The following is a 22,998-nucleotide window of genomic DNA, read 5'->3' as shown; positions in this document are numbered from 1 at the left end:
TTGTTGCCCAGGCTGGAGGACAATGGCGTGATCTAGGCTCACTGCTTCCTCTGTCTCCTGGGTTCAAGTGATTCTTCTGCCTCAGCCTCCCAAGTAGCTGGGATTAAATTCTATTCTATTTATTTATTTCTACTTTTAGTAGAGATGGGTTTCACCACGTTGGTCAGGCTGGTCCCGAAATCCTGACCTTAGGTGATCTGCCCACCTTGACCTCCCAAAGCGCTGGGATTACAGGTGTGAGCCACCATACCTGTCCTTTTTTGTATTTAGTAGAGATAGAGTTTCACCATGTTGCCCAGACTGGTGTCAAACTTCTGGCCTCAAGCAATCCGCCCCCCTCAGTGCTGGGATTGCAGGCGTGAACCACTACGCCCATCCTCTGCTGTCTTCATAACACATACACTCCTTTCTTTGCTTTGTTTCTACTCTAGCTACCAGTCTAATTCCTTGCCTAGCCAGACACTTTCAAAGTGTGATCTAACAATATGGACTAAAAGAAGCCAGATACAAAAGAGAATGTATGATTCCATTTATATGAAGTTAAGGAATGGCCAAAACCTACAAGGACATAAATTAGTTATAGTTACTTCATGGGTGGGAATGTGGTGACTGAACTCCAGAGGGAGTCTTTTGGAGAATGGATATGTTTTCTATTTTGATCTAGGAGGTGGTTATACAGGTTTATACATATGTAAAAAGTCATCAAGCTATATAGCCTTGAAACGTGAGCACTTTAAATGGTGGATGTTATACACCTATCTAAACAAAAAGGGCCCAAGCACTATCCTTCACCACGTATCACTTGCAGATCTTTGCTACCACTTGCCACCCTCTTTTTGGTGAAACACCTCTCCCTGTTTGTGACTCTGCCTCTGGCTCCTACTAAGTTTCTTTCATGGCTCCTCATCCCTTGTCAGCTCCTATCATGCAGCTGTTTGTGTAATGCTAGAACTTCATGGTGATTTGGCTGTGCTGGCTGTAGGATACCTACCCAATATAGCAGGGCAGAAACCCATAGGCACCCCTTTGTAAAGCTGTGGCATTTACTCATATGGGGCAGTAATATGTGCTGGGACTAGATTAACTCAGAAATGTCAGCCTAGCTGTGTATGGTGCCCACTTGGGGCTCTGCGTGATGGTCAAAGGATATGAAGTTTGTGAAAGCCTCAGAAGTGGAGTCTCACTGAAGACATAAGACCCACACAGAGTGAGAGTGCATGAGTAATATTGCATTATCTGGTATAAATGGTCGTTGCTCCAGAAGTTAATAGTGAGGGGTCAAGAAACTGAATGAAGTGTGCCTGAAAGATGCTTCGTGTATATCTGCATGCCTAACTCAGACATCCTCCCAGTCTTTGCTCAAATCTCACCTTCTCAGTGAACCTCTTTTTTTTCTTTCTTTCTTTTCCTAAGAGTCAGGGTCTCACTGTTGCTCAGGCTAGAGTACAGTGGCAGGATCATGGCTCACTGCAGCTTCCATCTCCTGGGGTCACATGATCCTCCTGCCTTAGCTTCCCTAATAACTAGGGCTACAGGCATATACCATCATACCCAACTAATTTTTTTAATGTCTTATTTGTTGAGACAGAGTCTCGCTGTATTGTCCAAGTTAGTATTGAACTCCTGGCCTCAAGCAGTCCCCCAGCCTTGGTCTCCCTAAGTTCTGAGATTACAGGCATGAGCCACCACACCCAGCCTCAATGAAGTGCTCTTGTATATATGAGTATAGTCTCTTGTAATATATGAGTATAGTCCCAAGGCCTCCTTCACCAGCACTCCAGATCTCTTATTCCCTGTTCTACTCTTTTCCTGTAGTGCTTATCACCTTGCAACATAACAGTATAATTTACTGATTTATTATGTTGACTGTTGAAAGTTTGTTTACCCTACCAGACTGTAAGTTCTACAAGGCCAAGGGGTATTTGTTTTGTCCACTGGGTGTATTTCTATGCCTAGAACAGTGCCTTGCACATAGTAAATACTTGGTAAATAAATTACTTGTTGAATTACCTGAATGACTGGTTCAACCATGTGGTTTAAATTCAAAACAAGCAGACTCATGCCTATAATCCCAGCACTTTGGGAGGCCAAGATGGGTGGATCACTTGAGCCCAGGAGTTTGAGACCAGCCTGGGCTACTGGTCCCTGTTATAGGTTTCAATAGCAGACCAACATGAGCAATCAGAACAGCGATGTTTTGTGCACTTGGCAGCCTGTGCACATTCATGGAGATAAATGTGAGTAGTTCATGCTAAGAGTTCGGAGATGTTTCTTGTCTGTGAGGAAAAAGAAAAAGAAAAAAAATAAAGAGTTTGGAGATGTATCAGTTGTAGTTGGGTTGATGTCCCCAGTGATCAGAATCCTCATTTTGCTCTGAATTTGTTAACTATTGATTCATTTATAGAGTTAGAAAATAAATACAAATCAGAGTTTAAGCAGTGAAAAAGCAATCTATTTCTTTATTCCCTGTCAATACTATGTATGGCTCTGACCTGACCTCTTTTCTTTCAGGGTGAAAAGGCTGATAGTTTTTACATCGTAGAGTCTGGTGAAGTTAGCATTTTGATTAGAAGCAAGGTGAGTTTATTAGTTTATATGTGATGGTACACACAAAAAGTAACGGTTTGCTTTAAATAATATGAAATGTGTTGCGTGCACCAAACCGTCATTGTTTTATGAGGTGTGTGACTGGCAAAGACCCATGTTTAAGCTTATCCATTGATATAGATTTAGTATATTTCTTTTTATTCTTTCTGCCTTTTGCTCTACTATGTAATTAATGATTTGGAGAATATTGGCCTACAAATCAATGAGAAAAAGATTAAAACCCTAATAGAAAATGGTGGCTGGGTGCAGTGGCTCAAACTTGTAATCCTGGCACTTTGGAGGCCTAGGCAAGAGGATCTCTTGAGCCTAAGAGATTGAGGTTGCAGTGAACCGTGATTGTGCCACTGCACTCCAGCCTGGTTTACAGAGCAAGACCCTATCTCAGAAAAAAGGAAGGAAAATAGGGAAATTACATAATAAAAAAAGATTGGAAGGGGTGAACATAAAGAAAGCTTCCTTTTTAGAGCACTGCTAGAGGAGGTCTCTAGGAAAATTATGGTCATTTGATGAATGGTGTGACCTAGAAAACTGAGAAGCTAAAAGTAGGAGGAATGACTCTTACCGGTAAATCTATCATCATCAGATTTTCTGGTTCCTTTTTTTTCTTTTTTGAGAATACAGAATTTGTTGAAACAGTTGTATATAATACTAAGTCGAGCTAGTATAAAAACTTTTGCAAAATATATTGAGTAAAGTTAGTAAGTATGGAAAAAGAAGAATATTACTGTCTATAAGATAGCTGGATTTGTTTTCTCTTTATTTATTTTATTTTATTTTTGACTGAGTCTTTCTCTGTTGCCCAGGCTGGAGTGCAATGCTGTAATCTCAACTCACTGCAACCTCTGCCTCCTGGTTTCAGTCAATTCTTATGGCTCAGCTTACTGAGTAGCTGAAGATAGCTTGATTCTTTTTTTTTTTTTTTTTTTTTTTTTTTTGAGCCGGAGTCTTGTTCTTGTCACCCAGGCTGGAGTGCAGTGGTTCACTCCAGGTTCAAGTGATTCTCCTGCCACAGCCTCCCAAGTAGCTGGTACTACAGGATCCCCCGACCACACCTGGCTAATTTTTTGTACTTTGAGATGGGGTTTCACCATGTTGGCCAAGCTGGTCTCGAACTCCTGACCTCAGGTCATCCGCCCGCCTCAGCCTCCCAAAGCACTGGGAAAACAGGCATGAGCCACCACACCCGACCGATAGCTTGATTCTTGATTAAAAGTAGATCTGTTGTTTCACATGAAAACATTAGTTTGAAATGCCTGTGTTATTTTACTTACAGTTTTTGGGCTAGTGATAGATGGTTGTAGATTTCTGAGATATTCATTGATACCTAATGTGATCACAGCATAGTGTTAGGTGCATAGGATCAGCAGCAGCATGGCACTGGAATATTGGAGAGTGGGGGGCTTGTCTGAAGTGCAGAGTTTTGGGTCTTTCCCCTTACCTACTGAATCAGAATCTGCATTGCGAGAAAACCTGCATAATATGGGAGCTGGTGTGTATGTGACAGTGTGTAAGTCCCTTCTGTTCTAGAGAAGGGACTAAGTAGGCACGAATATGGCTGCAGCTCCAGAGAATGCCACTGAAATGATTGGAGAGAGAAAGTTGGCTCAGATGGAACAGACCAACTTCAGAACAACAGGGCAGACCTTCAGAGCAACAGGGCAGAAATGTTGAAGGAAGAAGGGTCAAACCATGTAAGCTAGTGTAGCAGTTTTATTTTTAAAATTAACCAAAAAGGAAATTATCTTTCTACCTAGAACATAAAGTGATTCTTAGAGATTGAGACTAATTCTTACTAATAAATTCTAAAGAATTTTTTACTTATATTATCACTTTGCTTAGCAGTTTGATTTGTTTAAAAAAAAAGAAACTCTAGATATTAATACAATGTAGTATGTTATCTTAAAATTAGTTACTTAACTCTTATTCTAAAAAATGGGAGGAGAGACCACTAATTTAAGGTACAGATAGTACTTAAATTTGTTGGCCAGGGGCAGTGAATCAGTCCTGTAATCCCAGCACTTTGGGAGCCCAAGACAGGAGGATTTCTTGAGGCCAGCAATTCAAGGCTGCATGAGCTGTGATCATGCCTCTGAACTCCAGCCTTGGTGACAGAGTAAGACCCTGTCTCTTAAAAAAAAAAAAAAAAAAAGGTGGGGGGTGATGGGGAATTTTGTCACTGTAAAATGTTGTTCAAGGCACAATCTCAAATCAGAGAAGTAGCTCAAGTTTGTGGCTCATTACCTAAGAGAAGCATTGTCCTGATTTAGACAAGGTTGGGCATGTTCAGGGTGATATGGCTATAGATTACCTTAAAAATGTTAGGACTCAGATGGAGCCCTAGGTAAAAACAAACTCCTGTGATCCAACCAGACCACTGAGATTAGTCTGTGGAGTTTACATGGTACAGTTAGTGAATTTTAAAGTGAATTCCTCAGTAATTGTGTGGATTATGCTGAGAAAAATGCATATGTGTGCAACTGGACATGCCCAGCTGTGATCCTGGAATCAGCCCAGGTCATGTTCTTTGTCTGCTGTAGACTAAATCAAACAAGGATGGTGGAAACCAGGAGGTCGAGATTGCCCGTTGCCATAAGGGGCAGTACTTTGGAGAGCTTGCCCTGGTCACCAACAAACCCAGAGCTGCTTCAGCTTATGCAGTTGGAGATGTTAAATGCTTAGGTAAGAAAAGTTCTTTATGCATTGTTACTCTTTTTCTAACATGTAATATTTTTTCCCATCAGCAAGCCTTGACGTATTCTGCCAGCTTTTTACTACTGTCTAGGCCTAGGTAGTTTATGTGATCAACCAGAGACGGATGAATGCATACATTCAGCAAACATTTCTGAGCACTGGCGACAGCCTGTGAGCAAGACAGGTATACAGGCCCTTTAGCCATATGAAAAGAGCTGATGTCCAGGGCTGTGGGAGAATGGGAGAATAGGTGCTGCTGGACTCTGTAAAGTCTCTAACATGGAAGATACAGGATACAGTCTTTCTGCATTCATATAGAAACATCTCTTTTTGCAGGTGGCCATTGTCCCAAGGTGTAATCTCCTATAACATGAATGGATGTGTTTAGGAAAAGGTTTGCATAAGAGAAATGGCTTGAATTCATTCTCTCCCTCACCTCTTTTTAATAATGCAGTTATGGATGTACAAGCATTTGAGAGGCTTCTGGGGCCCTGCATGGACATCATGAAGAGGAACATCTCACACTATGAGGAACAGCTGGTGAAGATGTTTGGCTCCAGCATGGATTTGGGCAACCTCGGGCAGTAGGTGTGCCACACCTCAGAGCCTTCTTAGTATGACACCAAAACCTTCTGGTCAGCCACAGAACACATACAGAAAACAGACATGACAGAACCGTTCCTGCCGTTGCCACCACTGCTGCCATTGCTGTGGTTATGGGCATTTAGAAAACTTGAAAGTCAGCACTAAAGGATGGGCAGAGGTTCAACCCACACCTCCACTTTGTTTCTGAAAGCCCATTATTAGACCACTTGTAAAGATTACTCCAACCCAGTTTTCACATCTTTGGTTCAGAACGGCATGTCTCTCCAACAATTTAAGTGCCTGATACAAAGTCCAAAGTATAAACATGCTCCTTTCCTCTCTTGCTGCTATTCTTGCTTTTGGAAGTTACCACAGGGTCTGCAGAATCCTGTTGTATAAGTGTAGACACTCTCTAATCTTTCTCAAAGGAGGAAATGTAGCCTTCAGTCTCCTCATTTGTCCTTGGAGAAAGTCCACATTTGTTCACAGTTGCAGCCTTTGGTTTTACAGTGGGAAATGGTGGCGGATGAGATGGGCCTATGTAGCCCAGTGGCATTGTACTGTCTGCTGACAGCTGTCTCCAAACCCACAGTGATGCTTAGGGAAAGACCCTGCTCAGGACCCAGCAGATCAGCACCCCAGAGCAGACTGATAGGTCAGCGAGACCCATGTTAGAGCAGAAAATTTGGGCTCAGCACATTTTACTGTTAGTAGAGAGCCAGGAAAGGTTTTCTGGGTTGGGGATTTTTTTTTTTAGTAGGTTTTGTTTAACCTCTGCAGTTTGCATGAATGAATTGCTATCCATTTATAAGGAGCCAGGATCTGGAGGGTTGCTATCACTTTGTCCGACCCAAATACCTTCCTGGGCAACTCCTACCATTTTTTTGCAGTTGCCCCTACTGGCTAATGGCAGTAGGTTGGCAAGAGGTTGTACTATAAAGAGAGCTCTTTCCTTCTACTCCAGAGAGTTATTGTGTAGCTTTGCCATTGAACCCGCCAATTTTTAAACTCCTTAAAGAAGCAGCAGCTATTTTTTTGAAATTAAAACAAATTATTTCTCAGGCCAAGCTCAATGGCTCATGCCTATAATCCTAGTGCTTTAGGAGGCTGAGGTGGGAGGATCGCTTAAGACCAGCCTGGGCAACAGAGTGAGACCCTATCTCTACAAAAAAAATTTTTTTTTTTTTAAATTTGTCAGGTGTGGTGGTGCCTGCACTTAGTCCCAGCTATTTAGGAGGCTGAGGTGGGGAGGATCACTTGAGCCCAGGAGGTCGAGGCTACAGTGAGCTTTGATCCTGCCACTGCACTCCAGTCTGGGTGACACAGTGAGACTCTGTCTCAAGAAAAGGAAAAGAAAAAATTATTCTTTAGGTAATTTAACTTGGACATATTCATATATATGGAGTTTGTCAGCTGACGCAGGCATTTATCCTAAAGATCAAATCTGTTTTCAAAAATTGGCATCATTTACAATTTCATAGAATTACTGTGAAGGCCTTTCTAGGTAAGATGTTGGGGTATTTGGAATTCTAATTGTTAACCCCAGAAGAAGGTAATTTCGCTGTTTTTATTTAAAACCCATTTAGCCTTTTAATTCTCTTAGGTAGAATTCCAGTGATCATCCTAACAAGGCGTATTTCAGAATAATTTTTTTTCCCTTCAGAATAACTTAGATGCTGTAAGGGTTCCTAGGAGCAGTGTGAAATTTCCATAAAGATAATTTGAATGTTGTAACCAAGTTTATATTAAATCAAGTCCAATATGATTTTTTGTTTTGTTTTGTTTTTTAACTTGTATAACTCAGTAAGTCCCTAAGAGATTACATGCTAGGGCTTGAGTCATTCCTGTTGTAGATAATGATGGCCCACACAGTCACCTTCCACTGTCCAAATAAGCTAGGCTTTCTGCTTTTGCCACGGACAGTGTGACCAAGATATTTCCAAAGTAAATAACCCACCACAACCTTGGTAATTTCTCTTTTCTTCTTATGCTTCACAAAGCAAAAGCAGAAGGACTCTTTTCAGACTGCCCTCTGTAGCCTACATTGAAGCTTTCAGAATAGTGAAAGATTAAAATTAATACTCCCAAACAGGCAGCTAGAACTGAGAAAGACCATGTAGTAATCCCACATTTTTCTGAGGTTCTTTTTTTCCATGGTGTTACTTTATTATCAAATAAATTCAGAAAGCAGGTCTTGTACTTAGCAAACAAGAACCATACCAGTTTCTTGCAAAGGTAACAGGTACATTGGGTTTCAGGAGTGATGCAGAGGTCCAGCCCTAGAACTTGTGAGGATTTTGTTTGAACACTGAGCAGATGCCTCCTCCCTACCACCCATCACACTAGTTAGGGCTGGCTGTGAATTCTATGCCAGAGTCACTCCTGCAGTCTGCTAGGGATGGGCCTTCTCTTCCCATTCTCACACAATCCCAGTCTAGTCTTTCTCTTCACAGACCCCTCCTTGACATCCCTGACTTGATGGTTTTGGAGTAGAATTGATCAGGTTTAAGTTGTCCTGCTCAGGTTGGGCATGGTGGCTCATGCCTGTAATCCCAGCACTTTGGGAAGCCAACGTGGGAGGATTGCTCAAGCCCAGAAGTTTCAAACCATCCTGGGCAACAGAGGGAGACCCTGTCTCTTCACACACACAGAAAAAAAAAAAAAACAATTAGCTGGACCTGGTAGTGCATGCTCAGGAGGCTGAGGTGGAAGGATTGCTTTAACCCAGGAGATTGAAGCTGTAGTGAGCCATGATCGTGCCACTGCACTCCAGCCTGGGGGACAAAGTGGGACCCTGTCTCCAAAAAAAAAAGTCATCCTCCTCTAAATACTGATTGACATATAGATCATCAGTTCCAACCTTCACTGCATACAAGATTCCTAGGGGGTTCTATTTAATAGCTTGAGGAAGGGAGACTTTAAAAGGACAGGTTTTATTTAATAGCTTGAGGAAGGGAGACTTTAAAAGGACATGTGTGAGTGAAATAGGATATAGCCATTACCACAGTGCCAGGACCTGACAGCGTTCCAATTCTTTTTGCAGCATGGGGAATCAAAGGTGGCAGACCAAGTTCAACTCAGGGCTGAGGTATCCACATTGTTCACATCAGGCAAGCCCTGCACTGATGGTTGAGCCTCATGGAGGGGAGCATGTGTTGGGAAGAGATCCCTTTGTTAACTATTTTATGTTGTTCTCTTCAATGAGTTAGCGGTCATACCCCATTTCTGGCTTTGCTGTTGATTTTGGATGGTAGAGAATATTCCTGAGACCCTTCCTTTTGGCCCCCAGCATATCCCACACACTCTCTTCTCTTGGTTGAATTCTCTGAAGAAAAGGTACATGTGCTGTTGTCCTGTTAGTCAGTAGTCTTCATATATAATTGTGTTACATATATTGCTGTAGACTCTCTGAAATCAGGGTAGAGCTTTCCCTTTGAACAGTTTAATGAGTGAATTCAGCAGCAAAGTGACAAGAAATGGTTATCCAGCTAGGAGAGGTTATGTTTATCCTCTAATTGCCCATTTTCTCTGTGCACAGTGATATTGTATTCAGTGAGAGGTGCTGTTAGCACCTATGTCACAGTGTACAAGCTTCTCTCATTTAGAAAAGAGCATTTTACACAGAGAAAAAGTAAGAAGACTCATGAATGTCATCTTCTATCTTTTATTTTCAGTTGACTGATGTTGGGATTTTTGTTCTTGTCATGCACTTGTAAACCAATCTTGCCAAGATATGAGTTGTTTTGGTTTTTCACTGTGATTACCTCTTGTTCCTCCTGTCTTGACTGCTGACGTTCCTCAATTATTCTATTGTCTATTTGATGGGAAGCAGCCTTCCCATAGGTTTCCTTTTACACACTGCAGGGCTATCTTTATACTTAAAAAAAAAAAAAAAAAAAAAGGACAAGAACAGTCACTAACCTCATGGGGGCTTTCATAAAACCATTTAGCCCACCTTGAGCAAAGGGTAGATGCTGTATTTTTTTTTTTAAGCTCACTGTAATAAAAGAAATCTGATTCAGCATTATTGTGCTACCTCAACGGTAAAAAATGTTTTAAGGTCTTCTTTTGGTCCTGAGTTCTACATATAGTGTTTGAAATGTCTTTCAATTGGAATTATTTTTTAAATCATTGGGGTGAATTTTATTTTAACCTGTTTTAAACTTGTATTTTAATGTCAGAATAATAAGTGATTGAAAAGAGATCAGTTCTTGCTCTGTGGTGTTAAAAATATAATGAGCAGTCATTAAGAATTAAGTCTGTTTGCCATGAATAAGGTTGATGTTCTTTTTGTTTTTGTTAAAGAAACTCTAGGGCTTGGCTTTACTCTTGATTAATAAAGGCTGACAAATCATGTCTGACTTTCTGGTGCAGTCTTGTGTTACATGTTTGCCGTTTTGTTTCAGGGCTCCAGGTCATTATAGCACTCGTTTGGCAGATACACTCTTCTGGCAGATCTGGGATTGGGGTATGAATTCAGGAAAATTAGGGATCCCTTGAAAATTAGCCCTGGACATGTGTACTAGTCAAGGTTCTCCAGAGAAGCAGTCAGTAGGGGGTGTGTATATGTGTTTGTATAAAAGTTTTTGTTGTTGTTGTTGTTGTTTTTGTTTTTTTTAGTGGCAGATCTCACTATGTTGTCCAGGCTGGTTTTAAATTCCTGGGCTCAAGCAGTCCTCCTGCCTCAGCTTTCCAAAGTGCTGAGATTACAGGTGTGAGCCACTGTGCCCAGCCTAAAGATTTATTATATGGAATTGGCTCACACAGTTATGGAGGTGGGCAAGTCCCAAGATATACAGGGTGAATTGGCTAGCTGGAGACCCAGGAGAGCCAATGGCTTAGTTCCAGTCCAAGTCTGAAGCTCTGAAATTCAGAAGAGCCAGTGTTGTCGTTCTTGTCCAAAAGCCAGCAAGCTCAAGACCCAGGAAGAACCAGTGTTTCAGTTAGAGTCCAAAGGCAGGAAAAAAGACAATGTCCCAGTTCAAAGGTGGGCAGGAAAGAGAACTCTCTCTTACTTGGGGAAGAGTTGGCCTTTTTGTTCTATTCACACCTTCAACTGATTGGATGAGGCCCACCCACATTAGGGAAAGTAATCTGCTTTACTCCTATACCAAATTAGATGTTAGTCTTATCCAGGCTGGGCATGATGGCTCTGGCCTGTAATCCCAGCAATTTGGGAGGTGGAGGCGGGTAGATCACCCAAGGTCAGGAGTTCAAGACCAGCCTGGCCAATATGATGAGACCCAATCTCTACTAAAAAGACAAATATTAGCCAGACATAGTGGCACATGCCTGTAATCCCAGCTACTTGGGAGGCTGAGGTAGGAGAATCACTTGAACGCAGGAGGTGGAGGTGAGCCGAGATTGCATCATTGCACTTACTCCAACCTGGGTGACAAGAGTGAAACTCAGTCTCAAAAAAAAAAAAAAAAAAAAAAGTCTTATCCAGAAACACCCTCACAGAAACATCTGGGATAATGTTGAACCGAATATCCGATCACACTATGGCCCAGTCAAGTTTACACATAAAATTAACAATCACAGTATTGTATTTCAGTTGTTGTGGATGGTGTGCAAGGGTATCTAGTATATCTCTTGCCAGGAAAACAAACTCACCAATGAAACCCAGCAGAGCTGGGCATGGTGGCCCACACCTGTAATCCGAGTGCTTTGGGAGGCTAAGGCAGGAGGATCATTGAAGTTTGAAACCAGTCTGGGCAACATAGTAAGATGCTGTCTGTACAAAAAATAAAAAGTAGCCTGGCACAGTGTCTTTTAAAAAAAAAGGGGGGGCTGGGCGAGGTAGCTCACAGGCTCACACCTATAATCCCAGCACTTTGGGAGGCAGAGGCAGGTGGATCACCTGAGTCAGGTGTTTGAGACCAGCCTGGCCAGCATGATGAAACACGTCTCTACTAAAAATACAAAAAGTAGCCAGGCGTGGTCGCGGGCACCTGTAATCCCAGCTACTTGGGAGGTTGAGGCAGAGGTTACAGAACCAAGATTGCACCACTGCATTCCAGCCTGGTCAGTAGAGTGAGACTCTGTCTAAAAAATGTAGAGGCCACATATGGTGGCTCACACTTGTAATCCCAATACTTTGGGAGGCTGAGGCAGGCGGATCACGAGGTCAAGAGATAGAGACCATCTTGGCCAACATGGTGAAACCCTGTCTCTACTAAAAATACAAGAATTAGCTGGGTATGGTAGTGCGTGCCAGTAGTCTCAGCTACTCGGGAGGCTGAGGCAGGAGAGTCGCTTGACCGTGGGAGGCAGAGGTTGCAGTGAGCCAAGATCGTGCCACTGCACTCCGGCCTGGTGCCTGGCAACAAAGCAAGACTCTGTCTTAAAAAAAAAAAAAAGTAGAAAACATCTGTCTCTCATTATTACTTACATAATTTTCTTCTCTATAACCCAGCTATAACCAGAATTAGCAAGGATGCTGTGACAGCTCACTATACCTACAGTTTCTTTTCAGATGATCAAAGGAATCTCATGCTATAGTAAAGCCTTATTTCAATTTGATCTTGCCCGCATTTGGACAGAGACACCTGCCTGTATCAAAGGGCCAAGCTATGGGAACATAAGAAATTTAGGACCCAAGAAACTGGTAGATGGAAATCTTGAGACCCACTAGGGCCCAATAAGCTGAACCCTCTATAAACCAATCTGTCTTTGTTTCAAAGCTTTAAAAATTAAATGTCAGCCAGGCATGGTGCCTCACACCTGTAATCTCAGCACTTTGGGATGCTTGAGCTCAGGAGTTTAAGACTAGCCTGGGCAACATAGTCAAATCATTGTCTCTAAAAAAATTTTTTTAATTAAAAAAAACTGTGGCCAGGCTCTGTAATCCCAGCTCTTAGGGAGGCATAGGCAGGAGGATTGCTTGAGTCCAGGAGTTTGAGACCTGCCTGGGCAACATAGCAAGACCCCATTCTCCCCAAAAAGGAAAAAAAAAATGTGGTTTGGTTTTCGTGATAGTATTGCCATGACATAAGATGTTCTAGGACAATGTCAAGATCATATCATCCACAATCTCAGCCTTGAAGAGGGAAGATTACATGAGGACTATGTTAGTGTGTCCTAACAGGAAGATAGAAATTTGTTGCATCAAAGTTACCTGAATAAGTTACCTGATTATATAGTGACAGGGAATCACTTAATTTTATAACAACAATTAAAATAGTATTATAATGTGGGAGGAAGCCAGCTACAGTGGCTTACACCTATAATCCCAGCACTTTGGGAGGTCGAGGTGGGCGGATCACGACGTCAGGAGGTGGAGACCATTCTGGCCAACATAGTGAAACCTCGTCTCTACTAAAATATGAAAAATGAGCCGGGCACGGTGGTGGTTGCCTGTAGTTCCAGCTACTCGGGAGGCTGAGGCAGGGGAATCGCTTGAATCTGGGTGGCAGAGGTTGCAGTGAGCTGGGATCACGCCACTGCACTCCAGCCTGGGCGACAGAGCAAAACTCCGTCTCAAAAAAAGAAAATGTGGGAGGAAATTTAGGTCACTTAACAGAGCATCATGTTAAGTATAAATTTTGTTCCTTCTACCTATTCTCTCTAGAGACAAATCATGGCCAGTGATACATACTGTTACCTGATTGTTTTCTGATATGTAAATTAAATGTGGAGTGTTGATCAGGAACTTAATAATCAGTTGTGAATTCAGACAACTATTACCAAGTTCTGACTTGGAATGTCAGAAATTAGGTCTACCTAAGCTCATTTGTTCATTGAACAAATCCTGATGACCAGCCATGGACGTTCCTAACTCTGTGTTTAAACCCCAAGTATTAGCAACAGTAATGGTGCTGAGATCTATCAGGTGATTCCTGGAGCTTTCATCCAGTGCCCATGGAGTTTATCCTCCATGTTTCTTTTTTTTTTTTTTTTAAGATGGAGTCTCACTCTTATCATCCAGGCTAGAGTGCAATGGTGTGATTTTAGCTCACTGAAACCTCTTCCTCCTGGGTTCCAAGTTATTCTCAAGCCTCAGCCTCTCGAGTAGCTGGGATTACAGGCATGTGCTACCATACCTGGCTAATTTTTGTATTTTTAGTAGAAACAGGGTTTTACCATGTTGACCAGGCTGGTCTTGAACTCCTGACCTCCAGTGATCCGCCAGCATCAGCCTCCCAAAGTGCTGGGATGACAGGCATGAGCCACTGCCCCTGGCCTGTTCCTCTGTGTTTCTGCACTCATGCAGATAGCAGCCCCTCTCCCATCTCAAGGATGATTAAGCTCCTAGTGTCTGTTGTCCTTAGTCATGCTACTCTTTTCTCTCTGGGCTGCTGTTGCCTCTTCATAAAATGAGCGACCTAGACATGCATGCGTGTGATGTCCTTCACTGCTTTACCTTGCATCATACAATTTTGTTTACAGACGCATTCTGGGGGAGCAGTGAAAGAAGAACAGCTAGTTTTAAGATTTGAAGGACTCCGCCCAGGTGGAGACTCTTCAGAAATTGTCATCTTTATGCTATTTATTCTAAACATCATGAGAAAGTTTGGCCAGTGATGCATTTCTGACCTCAGTTGCCTTCTGTGAGGTCAGGTGATTTCTGACCTCAATTGCCTTCTGTGAGGTCAGGTGCTAGGAATGAAATTTTTCTGAAGGTGTCTCTTATGTGTGTCTTTTTTTTTTTTTTTTTTTGAGACAGTTTCACTGTGTCACCTGGGCTGGAGTGCAGTAATGCAGTCTTGGCTCACTGCGGCCTCTGCTTCCCGAGTTCAAGCAGTTCTCCTGCCTCAGCCTCCTGAGTAGCTGGGATCACAGGCATGTGCCACCACACCCAGCTAATTTTTGTATTTTTAGTAGAGACGGTGTTTCACCATGTTGGCCAGGCTGGTCTCAAATCCCTGACATCAAGTGATCCGCCTGCCTTGGCCTCCCAAAGTGCTGGGATTACAGGTGTGAGCCATCACGCCCAGCCATGTGTGACATTTCTAACCCTCCCTCTCACTTCTTCCCAACCAGAATCCTTGATCTTGAGGGCATTAATTTCTGTTCTATAAAACCAGTTATCTGGCATGTCTTTCAGTACACAAAGTTAGGCATGCCCAGCCCATTTGTACTCCACAGGGCAGGAGGCTAGCCAGGCTAGAGTGTGAGACCAAAGAATTGGCACTATTCACACCACTGGGAAAACTAGCAGGACTCTTCACCAGTCAGTCTATGCTGATAGGCAGAAGAATGCACATTTGACAGTCATCTCTTGGGGAGGCCATTGAAACAGAAGGTACCAACAAAATCCCCTGTAGCATCCTTGGCCATGGGCCTACCCCTTCCTCCTGCAGAACTGCACTGAGCTAGGGGACAAAGGTCACTGTGTACTCTGCTATAAGCCAGGATCCAACAATCCCCTTTCTGGCTAGGTCCTCCAACCCCTGGAAGGAGGGGAGGCGTGTGCAGTTGATTTTTGTCTAGTAAGCAGATAAAAAGGAGCTGAAGGCCAGGCGCAGTGACTCACGCCTGTAATCCCAGCACTTTGGGAGGCCGAGGTGGGTGGATCACGAGGTCAGGAGTTCACGACTAGCCTGGCCAATATGGTAAAACCCCATCTCTACTAAAAATAGAAAAACTAGCCAGGCGTGGTGGCTTGCACATGTAGTTCCAGCTACTCGGGAGGCTGAGGCAGAAGAATCACTTGAACCCAGGAGGCGGAGGTTTCAGTGAGTCGAGAGTTGAGATTGTGCCACTGCACTCCAACCTGGGTGACAGAACGAGACTCCATCTCAAAAAAAAAAAAAAAAAAAAAAACAGCTGCGCTGAAGTCCAGACCCACCATAGATAAGCAAACCAGCACTTTACAGTATAACATCTAGTCATGGTCAAACTGTTCACTTTCATTCTGAAACTGCTGGCATGGGCATGAGTGGACACCTGCAGTATACACTCCCATGTCTGCTATGAGCTGAGTCTCGACCTGTGACCAGGCAGGGAGAAGGCCTTTGGGACAGGTAAGCCTCGGATGTGTGCAGGAAGTGCGTGGGAGTGGAGGTGCTGCATTTTGCCACTTTGGACAGCAGGGGCTGGGCTGTCCTGGAGCTCTGAGCATCCTGCCCCAAGACTGCACAGCTGGCCCCAAGCCTGGGGTGAGAAATGAGGCTGCGCGCCAGCTCAGGGCCCCCACTGACATTTCAAGTCTCGGCCCAGACCCTGCACAAAGGGTTGTTCTCCAGGAAGTTCCAGCCTTGACGGCGCTGGGTTCCTGAGCTCTTTTCCAACCAGAGCGTAGCTGGGTAGGAGAGTATGTGACCCTCAGTCCCTGAGCTTGGGGCGCTGCCCCTCCTTCCGAACTCAAGATGGTTCCACCTGGCTGACAGCTCCTGTCCAGGCTGGCCAGACAAAAATGAGTTGGGACCCTTGTCCTGGGCGTCTACTTGCAGCTGTGTGAGAAGACGACAGGCTTATGGGTGGGTGTCCACTCCCGCTGACCCTGGCATTGCCCGAGGCCCTTGCCTACCTGGGCTGGGCCAAGACCCAACTACAGTCGAATGGCTGGGGTCTAGTCACTGCTGTGGTCTCTGCCTTTGTGCTCACCTCACCTCAAGGTTTGTATCTCTGGCTTACAGCAAAAGCAGCCCCCAGCCCCGCCACAGAGCTGGCCTCACAACTGAAAACCGGGAAGGCCCTAGCTTGGCACTGGGGAACTAGTTCGAGGGTCAGGTTCACGACATCCATATTAAGAGCGCAGGGGTGGGGCCCGCTGAGACTGGGCAGGCTTCTAGCACAATGGGAATACCTCAGCTGGCCCCTCAGGCTTTACCCTGCCTGGACGTGCTGGGGACACAGTGTGCGTGTCCAGGATGTGCTAGGAACCGCCCCAACCCTGGCCCTGTGGGATCCTTTTCTTGGTAATTTTCCTGTCTTTTGTTCTAGAAAAAAAAAATCTAGGAATGATTTGCAGCCAACCTCCCTGCACGGCCCATGTCTGGGGCTGTGTGTGCAGGTGAGGGTCGTCAGAGACCTTAGTTCCACCCCTGCCAAAGTGGGAACATTGTGTTCCCAGCTCTGAGCTGCCTGTCCAGTTCTTCAGCACTGGCGGCCTTGGGCTGACTCCAAACCGGAGGGAGTGGGGGTGAGCAAGAACAGCCAGTGGGTTTAAGGAACAAGCAAGTAAAGGAACTTGGAGTGCAGAAACACCCCTCTACCTCCTCATCAGACTCTTGCCCCCTCCACCTTTGGAGGTCCTCTGTGGGGCTCAGAGTCCCATCTCTGCCAGGGGCCTGAAGACCTACATCCTGGAGGTGAGGTCTTTGCTCAGCATCTCACCTGGACCCTTCATCTCCAGAACCATTGCAGTGCTTGCCACACCTTGCCCTAGAGCCCTGTCCTCTGACCTCTTGCACCTCTGCCTCCCTCAGCAATGACTTGCCAGTTAGAAACTCTGGGCTCCCTCTTTGCTCCCCACCATCCTCCTTTATCTCCTGCCCCATTTTGAAACTTGCCTGTGGTTAATATCACCTTTCCTCACCTCCCATTCTTGCCACAGCCCCTGGTGCAGTCCCCAGTGACTTCCTCTGACCAAACCAGTGCACATGCTGGCTCTCTGAAATCCCCACAACATTCACCAGGATTGACTTCTCCCTCCTGCTTCAAGGATCACATTCTCAGGAATCATTCGGCCCTCCTGGTTTTTCTTCCACCTCTTGTGATCATCCTCATCACTATTGCCAGCTTTAACTATACATAGTTAAATGTTGACGTGATCAGACTACACTCTGGGCTCTTTTCCCTCCCTCCCTCCTTGGGGAATTTTGTCAGGAACAGTGTGGTTTTGAGTGTTATCACCATGCTACTCTCTCTGAATTTATACTTCTAGCTGGGACACTTCACCCTGAACTAGTTGTCCCACTGTCTGTTTGACATCTCCACTAGGCTATGCAGCAGCTGTCCCAAATATCCTCTTGTTTTTCTTTTTTTTTTTTTCTTGAAATGGAGTCTCACTCTGTCACCCAGGCTGGAGTACAGTGGCTCTAGCTCGGCTCACTGCAACCTCCATCTCCCGGGTTCAATCGATTCTCCTGCCTCACCATGTTGGCCAGGCTGATCTTGAACTCCTGACCTCAGATGATCTGCCCACCTTGGCCTCCCAAAGTGCTGGGATTACAGGCGTGAGCCACCTCATCCAGCCCATCCTCGTATTTTTCATCAGTACTCCCTCTCCAGTTGTGCCACCCTTCTGTCCTGAGGAAGTCTCCAACTCCCAGCACCTCCGATCTGTCCACTCTCAGATCCCAACTCTTCTTTAAAATCCCTCCACTGCTTTCCCCTCCTTGAACTTAATACTTGGCCCTAGTCCCAGTCTTAATTACCCTCTAGGATCAACAGCCAGAGTCTTATTTTTGAAATGCAACTTTTGCCATATCATCAGCCCTTGGCTCAGTCCTCAAGTAACTTCCTACCAGCCCTTCGAAGGCGTAAGTGGTCCAGGCCAAGGCCTCTCTACTCTCCCTTCACTGCAATCACTGGGAACCTTATGCAAATTTTGCTTTGCTTTTGGGTGTTTTGTTTTGTTTTGTTTTGAGGTGGAGTCTCACTCTTTTGCCCAGGCTGGAGTGAAGTGGCACGATCTTGGCTCACTGCAACCTCTACCTGCTGGGTTCAAGCAATTCTCCTGCCTCAGCTTCCCGAGAGGCTGGAGTTACAGGTGCCCGCCACCACGCCCAGCTAATTTTTGTATTTTTGGTAGAGACAGGGTTTCACCATGTTGATCAGCTTGTCTCGAACTCCCTACCTCAGGTGATCTACCTGCCTCGGCCTCCCACAGTGCTGGGATTACAGGCGTGAGCCATCACGCCCAGCCAGTTTTTGTTTTTTGTTTTTTTTTTTGAGATGGAGTCTCACTCTGTAGCCCAGGCTGGAGTGCAATGGCTCAATCTCAGTTTACTGCAAACTCCACCTCCCAGGTCCCAGTTCAAGCAGTTTTCCTACCTCAGCCTCCCAAGTAACTGGGATTACAGGCACTAGCCACCATGCCCAGCTAGTTTTTGTATTATTTAGTAGAGACAGGGTTTCACCACGTTGGCCAGTCTGGTCTTGAACTCCTGACCTCGTGATCCGCCCACCTTGGTCTCTCAAAGTGCTGGGATTACAGGCGTGAGCCACCGTGCCCAGCCTGTTTTTTTTTTTTTTTTTTTTTTCAATTTATTTTTTAAAGTGTAGAATATAACAAATACAGAAAAGTGCATAAAACAAAGATGTTCTGCTCAATAATTTTTCACAGGCCAAACACTCAGACACCCAACACAGATGACAAACATTGCCAGTGCTCTGCAGCCCCCCTTGTGGCCCACCAGTCACCCCTCCCTGCCCTATCCTGAGTTTTAAGGTAAGGAGGTCATCACTTCCTTGATGTTTTTAGTCTTTCCGTCATGTAAGGATGCCTCTCTATTTTTTTTTATTTTTTATTGAGGATGCCTCTCTAAAGAATTTCTTCCTTCATCCAGTTAAATATACACCTTTAATTAATTGCATAAGAGAGAACCCATTATAATTGCTGTTATTTAAATCTTTTATCTTTTCCTCTTTTCCATTCTATCACCATTTTCTGCAACCCATGTTTACAAACTATATGTTCCCTATTTTTCTCCTGGCTTATGTAATTATAAAAGCATACACATGGCTCCCTCATCCGGCATACTAGCTGAACTAAGGAAAAAAAACTTTCTGGCCTCCCTTCAAATATGGTTCCTTTCTTCAGATGTAAAAAAAGGTCAGGAGAAGCTGTTGACCGTCATCCCAGGTGAGCCAGTGAGTCCAGAGTATGGACTCAACCAGTGAGGTTAGGACCTGAGATTTCTCAGAGAAAGGTGGGTTTTTGAGCCTTCCAGTTGTACAGGTCAGAAGTAGGAAAAGGGACACAGACCAAAAATGGGACAGCTCACTCACTACCTGGTGGGGGTGGTGCCTCACTTAAGGGGAGGAGTGGGGCAGCCTCCTCCTTGGAAGGCGATAGGCGGAGAGACCACAGGAGACGAGGACGAGGAGACTGAGGGGAATCCCAGGGGAGCAGGAGGCTGAGGGTCGGAGCAAAGGAGAAGTCTGGCTCAGCCAAGGAGGGGTCAGACCAGTCCTTGGGGCTCAGGGTGTGACAGTCTAGGTGCCGACAACCTTTATGGTGCCAGAAATTCCAGACTGGTGGATGTTTAGCACAATTTTTCTGTAACAACACCTGATCTGTTTTTCACAGAAAAGACAGAACTGAGATGGCCAGCCCAAATGGCTAATGAGGGATTTGACTTCCTGAGATGGGAAGTTTGCACTAAGGACCTTGAAAAAGTTTTCACCCAGTCGTCTTGGGCAATAAAGACAACGGGACATATAAATTTAAACGCTAGAAACAAACAGGGCAACAGACGCGAGACAACAAAACAGGACGACAGACACCGAGGTAGCTCAGGCCTCTAGGGTCCCCATGCACTCACACATGCGTGCACACCTGCACTCAGAGGTTATGACAGTTTTTTTTTTTACTCTTTGTAAACAATTGGAACCCTGAAGAAATTTTTGCCTTCTTTGTAAATATTTCAAATTAAACAGAAACCAGGGACTCTGTCCTCCAGCATCCTGGAGTAGCGACAGAGTCCAAAGGGATGCCCTCGTCAGGGCTGGACCCCTCTAAATCAGACAGTAGGACAAAACCAGGGACCCCGAACACCCAGAGTCCAAAAACAGACAGAACCAGGAACTCTCAAAGACAGAACAGAATCAGGAACCCTGGACACCCAGAGTTCAAAAACCAGAATCAGGACCAGGGACTTTGGGGCACTCAGAGCCCAAGGTCACAGGAATCACCATAGTCAATTCCGGTGTCCTGGTAACTGGATGATCCCTGTAACTTCCAGAAATAACCAGGTCAGGCCTGATCTACCTTCTCTGTGGAGCAGGACCAGGGACTCTGAAAAATAATTTGGTGGAGTGCACCAGGAGTCGATCCGCTCTTCTCCGGCAAGGGGTGGTCTATGGGGCTCTGGAACGTCTCAGGGGGCACCTCCCTTATAGTCCACCTCCTTCCCTGGGGGAGCCTGGAACCATCCCGGTCTGCACCCAGTGGTGAATATCTTTCTGGGGCCTCCAAATGTTGTAACCGAGTGAGTTAGAAGGAATGCGCCACGCTCTGAGTTCCAAATTAAAGAGTCCTTTATTAATTAGCCGGTGACCGAGAGACAGCTAGTCCTCAAAATTGTATCAGCCCGAGGAAGGGGCCTGATTATCTTTTATACCTTGATTTAGGTAGGGGAGGGGAGTACCTAGCTAAAGCAGAATTTTACAGAAGTAGAAAAGCAGGTTAGAGGAAGGGGCTGCAGACACAGGTGGTTTCCATACAATTACTAAGAAGTAGGGTGATCAGGCTCCTTCTACACAATGATCAAAGGGAAACTTTTTTCTTACAATAGCAGTGGGGAGGTATGGCAAGCAGGATGTGGTTACAAGGGTTACAAGTGTTCAGAACAGTATGCTTCAATGCTTCTTAGTGCAGCATGACCCAGTCATGTACCCAAAAAGGCTGTGGTAAGGAGGGGGAAGCCAGGTTGGAGTTTACAGCTAAAATTGACTCAGTTATGCTAGTCCAGGGTAGGTTATTACAGGCTAAGCTCCACTTTGGGGCTCTCCTGCCCTGAATCAGAACTTCCACTTTACTTGTTCTCACTTAGGATAACCGTCCTTGGAATCTATCCACACTATTGTGAGAAAGTCCAGGATACATGGAGAGACCACATGCAGGTTTTCAGCCCTGGCTAAATTCTCAGATGACAGCCAACCTCAAATGGCAGACTTCAAGTGAGGAGCCTTCTGATGATTCCAACCTCAGCCTGCAAGCTTCCCCAGCTAATGCATCAGAGAAATGTTGTCTCCATTGAATCTTGCTCAAATGGCAGATTTATGAGCAAAATAAGTTGTTATAAGCCACTAAACTTGAGGTAATTTGTTACACAATGTAGTAACCATAACAGTTTGGAGGTCCCAAAATGTCTCCAACCATGCCCCTGTGGATGGGCCATCACTTTGCAGGCTTTTCCCCCGCTACATGTGATATAGCAATAAATATCCCTGACTATACTACACATATCTCAATGCTTTTATTTAAATGAGAATTCCAAGATTGGAATTTTAGGACCCAGAAATATATGCATTTTTATTTTACTGGAGTTTGCCAAATTGCTTTCCTGCCACAACGTCAGGCTACTTTTGTAGTTTTGATAGAGACCGGGTTTCACCATGTTAGCCAGGCTGGTCTCAAACTCCTGACCTCAGGCAATCCACCCACCTCAGCCTCCCAAAGTGCTGGGATTATAGGTGTGAGCCACTGTGCCCAGCTTGGTGCAGCTATTTTTGATTTTTGCTAGTCTGTTGGTAATAAAATGACCTATATACTATGTCATATATATATATATTTTTAATTTTTTAATTTTTTTTTTGAGGCAGTCTTGCTCTGTCACCCAGGCTGGAGTGCAGTGGCATGATCCCGGCTCACTGCAACCTCTACCTTCCGGGGTCAAGCGATTCCCTGTCTCAACCTCCCAAGTAGTTGGGATTACAGGCATGTGCCACCACACCTGGCTAATTTTGTATTTTTAGTAGGGACGGGGTTTCTCCATGTTGGTCAGGCAGGTCTCAAACTCCTGACCTCAGGTGGTCCACCCACCTTGGCCTCCCAAAGTGCTGGGATTACAAGCGTGAGCCACCATGCCCGGCCTGCTACTCTTTTTTTTTCAATTAATGAACTTTATTTATTTATTTATTTATTTTTTAAGATGGGGTTTCACCATGATGGCCAGGCTGGTTTTGAACTCCTGGCCTCAGGTGATCCACCCACCTCGGCCTCCCAAAGTGCTAGGATTATAGGCATGAGCCACCACGCCTGGCCATGAACTTTATTTTTTAGAACAGTTTTAGGTTCACAGCAAAATTGAATGGAGAGTACAGAGTTCCTGTATACCCTCACCCATGCACATGCACAGCCTCCCCTGCTATCAATATCTCACCTCAGTGTGGTGCACTTGTGTCACACTGCCAATGTTAACACATCATCAGCCAAAATCCATAGTTTACATAAGGTTCAGTTCTTGTGTTGTGCATCATCTTAGTCTGTTCAGACGT

At 44.7% G+C, this 22,998-nt stretch overlaps 1 protein-coding gene across 2 annotated transcripts in view; it reads left to right on the top strand.

Moving 5' to 3' along the window:
* Positions 1-10,244, top strand: part of PRKAR2A (protein kinase cAMP-dependent type II regulatory subunit alpha) — a 97,501-nt gene extending 87,257 nt beyond the window's left edge. For both annotated transcript variants that reach the window (XM_064367062.1, XM_021667575.2), the window contains exons 9-11: positions 2,512-2,577; positions 5,145-5,286; positions 5,753-10,244. In XM_064367062.1, coding sequence (XP_064223132.1) covers positions 2,512-2,577; positions 5,145-5,286; positions 5,753-5,886 — 342 coding nt within the window. In that variant the 3' untranslated portion in view covers positions 5,887-10,244. The remainder of the gene's footprint in view (positions 1-2,511; positions 2,578-5,144; positions 5,287-5,752) is intronic.
* The last annotated feature ends 12,754 nt before the right edge of the window (positions 10,245-22,998 follow it).

Source organism: Aotus nancymaae, unplaced genomic scaffold, assembly GCF_030222135.1.
Source record: "Aotus nancymaae isolate 86718 unplaced genomic scaffold, 86718_ANA_hifiasm-v0.15.2.pri h1tg000067l, whole genome shotgun sequence".
NCBI lineage: Eukaryota > Metazoa > Chordata > Mammalia > Primates > Aotidae > Aotus > Aotus nancymaae.
The sequence above is the reverse complement of the archived record's forward strand: the minus strand, read 5'-3'. Positions and strand labels throughout refer to the sequence as shown.